General features: G+C 31.2%; 1 protein-coding gene across 3 annotated transcripts; it reads right to left on the reverse strand.

Annotated features, from left to right (window-relative positions):
- Nucleotides 1-5,216: 5,216 nt before the first annotated feature.
- Nucleotides 5,217-8,930, reverse strand: LOC107904782 (uncharacterized). Of its 3 annotated transcripts, none has more exons than XM_016831272.2 (4): nucleotides 8,601-8,930; nucleotides 6,046-6,401; nucleotides 5,390-5,957; nucleotides 5,217-5,296 (listed from the first exon to the last, which is right to left on the reverse strand). In XM_016831272.2, the coding sequence occupies exons 2-3, from the start codon at nucleotides 6,397-6,399 to the stop codon at nucleotides 5,397-5,399; spliced, it is 915 nt and encodes a 304-aa protein (XP_016686761.1). In that variant the 5' UTR covers nucleotides 6,400-6,401; nucleotides 8,601-8,930; the 3' UTR covers nucleotides 5,217-5,296; nucleotides 5,390-5,396. The 3 variants fall into 3 exon arrangements, with proteins under 3 accessions (XP_016686761.1, XP_040950554.1, XP_016686759.1); XM_041094620.1 differs by adding an exon at nucleotides 6,613-6,752 and having other exon boundaries at nucleotides 5,217-5,957; nucleotides 8,601-8,905; XM_016831270.2 differs by having other exon boundaries at nucleotides 5,217-5,957.
- Between the last annotated feature and the right edge of the window lie 3,057 nt (nucleotides 8,931-11,987).

Below are 11,987 nucleotides of genomic sequence, written 5' to 3' on the forward strand. Positions count from 1 at the left end.
AAAAATAATACAACTTAATGAATTTAACATTTATTATTTAATTAAAATTAAAAGTTCAAATTAATAATGACAAAATTAAAAAAAATAAAAATCCTATCGGTAGAACTTGTACCTGATTCTAGTTTCCACTTTGCAGGCAGAGATTCTTTGTTTTCCTTTCCAAACTAGAATTTGAAGTACTGAAATACGGTTTAATTTAGTTTTGATCAATATTCCTGCCCATCTCAAATGCTTAGAATTGTTCATATCAAAAAATGATTCTTGGATATATATATATAAGTCAACTTGCATTTTTATTTCAGTGGTTTTTATTCTGGATATGATTCTGATTTAGAAGTACAAAAAATATCAAATATAATACAATAAATATAACATGAAAATATGAAGATATCAAATTTTTTATAATACAAATTATTTTTTTTATCAAATCTTGTTTATCTCTCCTCTTCCCCAATATTATAATGATTAATAAAAACACGTAATATCTTTTAAAAAAAATCGAACATGTGATATTTTTTTTTTATAATTACAATATTAGGAAATGGGATGGGGATAATAAGCCATGTTTGAAAAAAATTTAAAAAAAATTAATATTTTTTAATAATTTAAATTTTTAAACAAGTTCGATAACTCACAGTGAAAATTACTAGATATAAAACAATCATAAATTCAGTTATTTTTTAAGATTATATTATTCTTTATCAACAATCTAAACATAATATATCAAATAAATTTTATAATTTTTCAATTTATAAACATATGAGACTCCACTTTATAAAGATGATATAATCCAGTTGAAAGGATTAATATTAATGTTAATCTGCATGGAAATCACTAAATATGATTAGTTCTTATCTTAAACAGTAACACCAATTGTTTTGGGAGAAAAAGTGAACATCGATTCTCCACATACGAATGTGTTCCACTTAATCCTGGTTTAGAATATTATTAAAGCACACTCGACAAATAAAGTTGTACACCAAATACCTTCCATTCAATCATTCATACATTATTTTCTCTCTCTCCAAATAAATCATTTTATTTACTCCCCTTTTCTCCACCTATAAATTACACCAGCATGTAGATTTATTTTGAGTACACTAGAATCGGGCAAACGTGTTAAAAATGGATGAAAAAGCTTAATTATTTATTAAAATAATTTTTATAATGTTCTTTTAATTTTTTAAATTTAAAAAAATTAATTATTTACGTGGTATCCACGTGTATGCCACTTCAACAAAGTGGATAGCCGTTAACTTTTTAATCTATTTTTGAGTGATTTGACAAATAACGCAAGCTTAAGGGATAAAAGAGATGACAAGTTAAACTGAGGGATAAAATGATTTTTTTAGAAAGTTGGAGAGCTAAACAAGCCTTCCTCATAAGTTTGGGTATTCCTATTTTTTGATACTTCCTCGTAATTTTGGCTATTCCTTTTTTTTTCTCTCTCATAAGTTTTGGTACACTTTTTTTTTTGGTATTCTCTCATAATTAACTTTAATTATAATTATTTATTAAAAACTTTAATTATAATTAAATAAACTTATCAATATTTATTTATAAATTCTCAAAATATTTTATTATTTTGTTCATTGATGAGGTGACTTAATATGGTTCATTGATAGTGCATAAAACTTATGCATAGACGATGCATCAAATACTGTCTCATTATATTATATATAATGATAATTTTTAAAGATTAGAAAAATTAAATAAGTGAAACAAATTTAATAAGATCAGCTAATTTTTGGTATTCTCTCATAATTGTTTTTACTTCCTTTTTTTTTTGTTTTGTATTCCCATATAATTTTTTGGTACTTTCTCATATCTATTTTATATTCCCTCATATTTTTGGTATCTCTATCTCCTTATAATTTTTGGTACTCCCTCGTATTTTCGGTACACCCTTGGTATCCCCTCATAATTTTTAGTATTTTTCATTATTTTTTATATCCCCTCATATTTTTTTTATTTTATCCTCATAATTTTTTTATATAATTTCAAAATGAGGATTTCAAATGAGATATAATTGTGGTGTTAAAAAATTTATTATTTTTGCATATTAAGAAATTTTAATGGAATTTTGGAGACAGAAAAAATTAATAACTTTTAAAATGTTATTTTTCATTCTAATATTTGGTACGATATTGGTTGATCTTATAAAATATGTTTTATTTTATTTTTACTATTTTTAAATTTATCCTTTTGTATAATGTTTTTAATACCGAATATCAGTACACAAAATTAATAATTTTAAAATTACCAATTTTTTCCATCAAAATCCCATTAAAATTTATTAATATGTAAAATAATATTTTTTTTCACTAAAAAATATTTCTAATCATTTTGAAAGCATACTAGAAAACATAAAGGATTACCAAAAATATAAGTTGATCTTATAATTTTTTTTATTTACTTAATTTCAATTTTTTTAAAAAATTATTGGTATATAATATAACAAATTTTATTAAGTATACAAAAATAATTTTTTTTACGGAAAATTGATTTTTCATGTTAAAATTTAATTTTAGAAGTATATCAAAAAATTTTGAGGGTATACCAAATATTACAAGAGAATATAAAAAATAATGATAAATTACCAATAATTATGAAGGACCTCCAAAAATTATAAAGAATACAAAAAATTACGAGAAAATATCAAAAATATATATAAAAAAAGTAACAAAAATTATAGAGAATAAAAAAATTAATCGAATTACCCAATAAAAATTAGGCTTTACAAAAAAAAGCTTATGGAAGCTGAGTGTAATGGATGAATCAGTTTGTAATATAGTAAAAGCAATTTTCAAAGAGGAACAACTAGATCCTAACATCTGGGTTTAATATCTAAAAGTTTTGAATTATAAATCTTTCACTCACATTCGAGCTAAGATCCTTGTGAATAGATTGAAGTGGATCATGCAACATCTTTTTGCTCCCAATCAAGTCAATTTTGTAGTATGAGCAAATATCACTAATATTATTGCATAAAAGATTATACATCTTATATATGATAACACGTATTAGTAAGAAAGGTTGGATAGATATTAAAGTAAATCTTGATAAGATATATGATTGTGTTCGATGGAATATTTGGAGGACTCAGCTTTTGGAGGATCATTTGTCCCAAAATCTCGTCAATGTTATTATGCCTTGTGCTTCATGGACTTGGTTGCAACCATTATGGAATGGAAGTGTTACAGAAAAATTTAAGGTAGATTCGATAGGGTGATCTTTTATCATTATATTTATCTATTATTGGGATGGAGATCATGTTGGGCTATAGCATTAATAAAGCAGTATTGGAGAAGCAAGGGAAACTTGTTTTTCTATCAAGGGATGGTCCTCCTTTATCACATTTGTTCATCATCGATGATTAATGCTCCAAAGGCACAAATTTTCTATCAAGTTGATGTGTGGAAGTATAAAGGAGTGTCCCTTAATAGCAGAGTTCTTGGGAACCCGTGGACAAATCCTGGTTAGTCGTGTGGAAGTATAAAGGAACGGATAGAGTTGGACAATTTTTTGTGGGTTGTATGCAAGGACTAATTGTTAAGGAATAGTGAAAGGCATAAGAGGGGATTGACGGAAGATTCATCTTGTTCAAATATGGGAGTCAACACGAAAATATTGAGAGACTGCCAATCTGCAAGTGTAGCATGGAAAAAGCTCATTCCAACTATTCCCCAAAACAAGCTTTTCTTGGCTAATTGAGAACTCGTTGAATATACTCTAATTTGGACTCGAGATGGCACTCCCAAATGGATTTTACTAATAGAACAGCAACAAAGAAATTTGAGAAATAATTAAGCAAAAATAAAATTTAAAAAAAATGCCAAATGCATCATCACATCTAAAAGGAAAATATTTTTGGAAAGACCCTTCCCTGAATATTCTATCTAATGTTGAAGTCTCTTTATCCCACATCTAGCGTGAATTCTCTCGCCTAATCAACATTTCCAACTAAATACAGTAAACACTCGCTATAATTAGCATTCAACAAGTGTTGTTCCCAATAAGCTAATTGAAACCTGGAGCTTCCTTTGTGTGCATAGTTTTGTTTTGACTTCCTTGAAATGTGAGAAGATAATTGTGTTATCCTTTATTAGAACAATCCCCCTTTGTGCCTCGCCCATCTTTTTGTTTGAAATGTCTTCTGAAAGTTTGGACTTCAATGCTTTCCTAGTTTCACCTTTTACAAATATTTACCCTATATTTTACTACGTATTTATAATATAAATACAAATAAGAAAATTTATCAACGCTAGAAACTGTAAAAACTATTCAACTTGTTAACAACCTATTGCTAGTAATGTTATAACAAGCATATAACAATCGTTTACATCAACGCTTATTATTTCCTTACAAGTAACTTTTATCTATTGAGCAATGACCCTTTCATCCGGCACTATCAGATCTTTAAGGCCAACTTTCATCCCTACTTGACAAGTGGGTCCTGCAATCAAACTTTTTTATGCCTTTGCACTTGAGGGCCAATCTCCTTCTGATCCGAGGAAGCCTTTATATGTTGCAGCTAACTTTTCAGAGGCCTACGCTCTTCTACCCGTTCACCCGGCACTGCCGGATCTTTAAAGCCGACTTTCATCCTTGCTTCACAAGTGGGTCTTGCAATCAAACTCCTTTATGCCTTTGCACTTGAGGGCTAATTTCTGTCTAGCCTGAAGAAACCTTTGCACGTTACAATTATCTTTAAGAGGCCAACTTTCATCCCTAATTGACGACTTCCTTTTGCCTTTGCCCTTCGGGGCCAAACTTCGTCTGCCCCTAAAAAAACCTTTCCACGTTGCTTGCGATTACCTTTTATGAGGCCTACGGACTTCCTACCCTGACAAAGCAGGGGGATTGGCCTACAGGAACCGTGTGGATTAATTTGGTAAACAGCGAATATATTTGGAAAGCCGAAACACACTTTATATAAATTATTTAAAAATGCATACAATACAAATTATTAACTTATCAAGTTTCATATAAACATGAAAAATTTTAATCACAAATATGATACAACATGACACGACAACTTGTCCTGCCCATTTACAAGTGTAATATGCAAGTTTGATGTAAAATTTTTGGTTATATTCAACTTGATAATTTTTTTTTTAAATTGACTTCACCTAACTTTTCATTGAAATATGTATGCGTAAGGCACATCTGAACATACTCATTTAATACTCACATACGACTTCGACAGCCCTGAGTAACAAGATTTTACACCTACAGCTATCTTCACTCCAAGAAGAGGGGCATAGCTCCCGGATTGTTTCTTTACATCTGAAATCTGTACATTCATTTCTAATGATCAATGAAATAAGGTTCAATTTGTCAACATCTAATATAGATCATATACCAAAAGTTTTTCGAAATTCAGCACCTGTCATTCATTTCCACCACCAAAACTGACGAAACAAATACATCTTCCTCATCCGAACATTATATGTCATGAATGCCCTAGCTTTGATAGGGTCGGCATTCAAATACTCAAATGCATACATCTGTTTAGCTTCTTCCAGACCATCAATCTCCAAAACAGCCTGTAGCAATTCAGAGGGATTGATTGCAGTTTTACTTTGATCCATTGCATCAGCCAGCCGCCGAATGCTGGATGCCACTGCCAACATTGCCTCCTGAAGAACATCCGACTCACGAGGCCGCTTTGGAAGTTGTCTGAGTGGTTCCATTACAGGAGGGTCTTGACTACCTTCATGTAAATACTCTGGTTGCCCAGAATATGACTCAGTCCCATCTGTATCACTTAAATCATCTGAGCTTGGCGATACAAAAGAAGCAGAATCCTCTTCAAAATTCTTGTATCCCATTGGATGACTTCCGTCCTTCATCTTAGCCCAACGACTCGGGGCTTGATAATTTCCGCAAACAATCTTTAGCTCATCATACATCTCAATCTGCTTTCCACGAAATCCTTTTGCATCGGGATGTGCCTGTTGAATACATTCGTATATGTGAAGTAACATAAAGAAGTATGTACCAAAAAAAAAAAACAGAGGGAAAAAAGCAGAACATGCTGACCACTATATATCTTTTCCATAGATCTTCACTGTCATATTCGATCATCTTTGTATTTGGATTCCACCTAAATCCATCTTGACTTAGCATATCCCTCATTACCTTGTACCTTTTCTTAATTGTCTTAAGGCGATTAATGACTTTTTGATTGTTCAAGTTCAAATTAAAACGAGAATTCACAGCAATACAAGCAGCAGTATATGCATTTTCATTAAAGCATTTGTCAATTTTATTCCCATTTTTAGCCTGAACTGCCAGAGCTTCAATTAGACACTTGTCCATTGCAATTGACCAGACTACATTTCTTCCTTTGTGCTTCATCTCCCTTCTCTGTGCCTGCAGAGCATGGTGGTTCATTCCTAAACCAGTACGAGGAAAAAGGAATGGCTGTGTCATGATACAGTGCAAGAGAAAGCATTGCTCAACAGAAATTAAATAGAGGTCCAAAAAACAAAAACAAAGAAAGAAAAGGTAAGATGATCAGAACACATTTTGTCTCCAGTCAGACAACAAGGTAAGAAAAGAGTCGCATTGCATTCCGATCATATAAATATATAAAACAACAATAACCTGAACTGATGGCACAATGTTGTATCAATAAACATTACTTTGTCAAACAATAACTGAAATGAAGTCCCAAAAAAGCAACTTCAATAAAAAACCTATAGGCTATGCCTCATGCAACCCCCTCATTTCCCCCTTTCATTGGCCTGCAATTGAGAGTGTAAAACAATAACTGAAATGAAGTCCCAAAAAATCAACTTCAATAAAAAAACTATAGGCTATGCCTCATGCACCCCCCCCCCCCCCCCGCGGAAATTTCCCCCTTCCTTGGCCTGCAATTGAGATTGCTCTAAGTACCACACATTTTAATGGAGCATTCGCAGCTATCATATAAAAAAAAATATTTAAATGGGACTTAGTCTATGAAATGTCTACACTGGAAATTTTATCTCCATATTATGAAATTATTTACTTGCCCTCGTATCTGTTCAGTTTCATTAGGCATGTGTCAGTTGATATGCTCTCGACTTTTCATATGTTACCCTAGTTTCTTGCAAGTTCCAGAGTACATAACAGAGCGGGTAATTTTATCATGTTTTGTTGAACAAAAAGGCAAATTGACAGTCACACAGAAGCACTCAATTGCTAAGTAAATGTAAAAAAATTCATACAAGGAAAGACATAGCCAAAGAAGGGTCATCGGTATCATCTGACATTAACCATTTTGCATCTCATCTCAGCCCGTTATGGCATACAATTATGCGTCTTCTAAGTTCTAATGAAAGATTCAAAATTCAAAAGTCAAATACTGAACTTTATGGCTCCCTATGCCTTATACGCAGAAAAACTCACGGTTAAACCCTATTCGTATAACCATAAATGCAACCATTCTAACAGGACTTGTAATCCGCAAAACATGATAGAAGCACATGCAAGTGCACAAAACCATTCCAACCTAACAGCAAAGAATGATGCTTTTGAGGTTTAAAATACCAGGACAGTAAACGGTGGGCAAATTAGGATCAAACAATAAGGATGAGCAGTGTCATTCTGTACAAATTGGATGCTTAAAGCATTGGAAACTAGGACAAAACAGAAACTTGCTTCCTATCATAGATATGAACCCTATCATTAATCATTCAGTAAATGGAAGCAAAGAGTTTTAAAATTATACTCATACAAAATAAACAGATTCCTATTTATGATAACCAAAACGAAACAATAAAAATCTATCCAATCATACTTCTTAAAAGAGATAAGATTTGACTGGATTTTCTCCCATCATAGATATGAGCACCATCCATGGATGCAAAGAACTGCTTAAATTCTAGCATTCATACAAGTAAACAGACTTGTTCTTACTACAATAAAAAATAAGAGAAAGCCTATTCAACCATGCTTATTAAAAAGATAATATTCGGCTCGATTTTGCCCATTCAAATCCAATAAACTGAAAGACCTTAAAATGCCATCAATGAAGCCCAAAGTACACCCTTGACCACTGCTTGTAATTTTAAATTGAGTTGTCATAATTATATCTCAGTGTTTATATAGACATTAGCATCTGAGCCACTAAATGCTTTCAAATAATGCAATTATAACCAGTTTATAATGGCTGATTTAATAGAAAACAGATGTACAATTGAATCCAAATATCGAAACATATAAGAACATTAACAACTTCTCGATCTTTCCTGGCATTCACCATCAATGATATTGGCATGGCTAAACCTCAAACTAACAAGCTCAATACCTAACTTTCACACAAACACAAGCATTCAAAAATGAACCTTTTGGCATTGATTTGAGCTCACCAAGTCCTAAATTACTCTAAAAGAGCCTACACTAAGAGTGGCCAAATTTTATTTTCTTTACTAAAATTCATCAAATTAAAACAGAAACATTGCTCCTCTCATTGCAAGTAAGCGATCAACAAGTTGAAAGACACAAAATATCCACCAAAAAACTTGAGGAAAATCCAATAGTTTACACTTCATATAACAATCAAGCAAATAAAGAAAAAGTATTTAGACTGAGAGAGAAAGGAAATAAACCTGGGAATCGTGATAATAAACAGTAGAGAAAAGACTGTGACAATCTCTCGCCGGTGAGAGGCCTGATCTGATCGGCGGGAGAGACGAAAAACGACGACGCTAGGGAGATGCTATACGAGATAGGTAGATGTGACGGTGCATTTGGGAAGCTTATTATTTGTTAGGGTTTTCCTTTTGAACTTTTTGCTATTGTGTTTGTTTTTTTATTATTTCCCGAGAAAAAAAAAAGGGAATAGAGTCAAAAAATTTTCTCGAGGGGAGGCACTTTCTCGAATACCAAACGCGTGTAGAGGGAAGTCCTCTGCTTTTTTTTTTTTGCTAAACTGAACAATAGTACTCTCATAAGAATGTGAAGGTCCTTTCACAATCTTCCACGTCATCCCAAATCCGGTCTCTTTCTTCCTTTGTAGGAAACATAGAAAATTTGGCCAATGATGCCTACAACTATGAGAACAAATTTATTATCAATTCTTGGATTTTAAATAATAGATTTATCACTTATTTACTTCAATAAAATTTTTAACTTCTAAACTTTTTTTATCATTTAAATAAGAATATAAAAATGCAGAATTTTAATTTTCAATAATCTTCTTGAATTTTTCTTTTTCATTTAAAATTAAAATTTTGGACAAAATTAAATACATAAAGAAAGCACATAGCTTATTTTTAACTAGGCTGATTACGTTATCGATTTTTAATTTAATTGATTAATTTTTTAATTAAATAAATTACTAAAAATAAAAAATTCAATTCAACCAGTTCATACTAATTTGCGAATCAATTAATCAACCTTATTTTTCAAACTGATTTGTTTGTTTTTTCTAAACACATAAGCTTTGTTTTCTTTTCAAATCTATACTCCATTTTAATTTAAAGTTCTTCAAATTTTTTATATCCTTATTTAAATAAATAATAAAAAGCAAAAAAAAGGGTTATTTCATATTTTATTTTAATGAGATAAGATAAATGATAAGTCTATGCTTTAAAAATATTCATTTTTTATTCAAGAATTGATAAAATTTTCGTTCTCATTATAAAAATTCTCACCAAAATTGTTGCCTATGTATAATATAATTTAATTACGATACGAGCAGCTCGATCCAATTCAAAGGTCATAATAGAGATGAGATTAGTTTCCCTCAAGGCTCAATCACGAGATCTAAATCCAAGTACAACTTGAATTCGATCCTTCTTTCGCTTCCTTTGTTCATTCTGTATCATTTGATATTAGATTTGGCATTTTAGGTGGTCTTTGTGTTCTTATAAATTGATTTTCAACGAACAATCTCAAAACAATTTTTTTTTCCTTTTATCCATAAAGTTTTCAGGAAAAAATATTTTTCAGTGGGTGAACGTTTTTCAAACGATCTAAATTTTACATAATATTTCTTGGCACTATTTTAGAGTATACAAAAATATTTCACACAAAAAAAGATATAAAAAAAGACAAAAAAAGAAAATGCAAAAAAATATATATTAAAAAATTTTGTGGGTTGAATTTTGTGCTGAAGTTTTCTAGATCAAATCTACATTATTTGAGGAAATTCCGGTTTAAATTTTGTGATTTTTGGAAATCGGGAATACCTCAAACGAAAAAAATTTCTAGTTGTTTTTCATTGTTTCAAGTTTTCAGTTGGGTAGCTTATTTTCTTTGATTCTAGAATTAGGTTTTCTTTTGTTTTAGTTTTTTTTATTCTATTATGCATTCTAACATATTTTCATTTCTTGTGTTAATAGGTCCTTTGTCCACCCAACTTACTTCTTTTGGAGTCGAGTTCTTATTCGGCTTCTTAGAGCCTTAGGTCAACTTTGTTAGAGGGTGATCCCACATCTTTTTTAATATTATTGAGTTTGATTACGTTTTAAAAGTTACAAGTGAGAAAATCTTAATTTCTTTTCTTTGTCTCTTAGTGTTTTTTTTATTGCGAGTGTATAATGGTGATGTTTAATTTTCTTTGATCATTTTTTTCTAAGTGTTTTTTATTTTAGCCTCTATTAATGGTATGTACACATAGTAAGGACGATGAGCATGATCTATCCATGGTTACCATGGACCAACTTACAACAATGCTTAACGAACTTCGACAAGAATTCAAAGAGGCACAACAACACTTGGAAAATAAGTTCACCACATTGGAAGCTCAGGTCCTTCATCACAAAGCGGACCAACAAAATTTCAGTCAAACTTTAGCTCGAATGGAAACTAACAATGATGATGATAATAAGCAGCCTCTTCACCATGATGATAAGATTGATGATTATGATGATGGTTATGAGCCGCGACAATCTTCTGGACGTATTAAACGTGGCTCGCGTACTCGCGATGCAACCTCCGGTACTAATTCTCGTAGCCACTTTTCTGTAAATAAACCAAAATTCAGTGTTCCACTATTTAACGGCAAGTGTGATCTTGACATCTATTGTGATTGGGAGAATAAAATTGAGTTGTTGTTTGAATATTGCAAATGTTCAGAGGAACAGAAGGTTCCATTAGCTACCTTGGAATTCTCCAGCTATGCTTTAAGTTGGTGGACTCAACTATTATGGTCCCAACGAATAAACCATGAGAGATCCATTGACTCATTAGATGATTTACAACGAACTATGCTGTCGAAACCATTTTTTTTAATTCCGAAAAAAGGGGGATATACTTTGAAAATAAAAATAGGGAGTCGCCACCGATCTTTTATTAAGGTGTGACCGGTTCACCATTAAAATGATTTTTGGTATGCGAATTTTGAGAAAAACAGGTTCGGGAGTCGGTTACGCACGAGGAAGGGTTAGCACCCTCGTGACGCCCAAAATTGGTACCGAATTGATTGTTTAATGTCTTAATGCCAAAATTTTGAAAAGATTTTAAAATACGATCCTTTTAACTTGAATAAATTGAATAATAAAACACTCTTATTTCAAAGAAATAAAATGTCACACCCAGAGAGTTAGGGCACAACATTTTTAATCTTCAAAATTAAGTTTATCTTTTAACTTTTAAAACACATGCATTTGAGAAGGATATTTGATTATTTGGGTCAAGCAGCAAATTAAAACCCAATAAGTTAGGGTTTAATTTCCCGAAATTCTTAAACATCAAATATTGCCTTTATCTTAAAATCGAGATAACAAAATGTCATATCCAGTAAGTTAGGATCCGACATCTTGAAATCTTAAAAATTTTATTTTGAAATTGTATGGTTTTAACAAAATAAGTACTTGGCCGTCTAAATTCATGGAAAAGAATTGAAACCCAGTAAGTTAGGGCACAATCCAATCAAAAACGATGAACACCAAGCCTTTCTTTTGAAGATTATGAAATAGCATGATTGTAGTGCTTTAATAAAATACAACTTTTTACAAATGAAACCCGATTGAATAGCAATACTTAATGTA

The sequence above is a fragment of the Gossypium hirsutum genome, chromosome D05 (genome assembly GCF_007990345.1).
Source record: "Gossypium hirsutum isolate 1008001.06 chromosome D05, Gossypium_hirsutum_v2.1, whole genome shotgun sequence".
Lineage (NCBI taxonomy): Eukaryota > Viridiplantae > Streptophyta > Magnoliopsida > Malvales > Malvaceae > Gossypium > Gossypium hirsutum.

Coding starts and splice junctions, on each gene's coding strand:
- LOC107904782 (XM_016831272.2), bottom strand. CDS start 6,399: ATGAACCACCATGCTCTGCAGGCACAGAGAAGGGAGATGAAGCACAAA. Junction 5,958..6,045: donor TATGGAAAAGATATATAGTG/GTCAGCATGTTC, acceptor TGTATTCAACAG/GCACATCCCGATGCAAAAGG.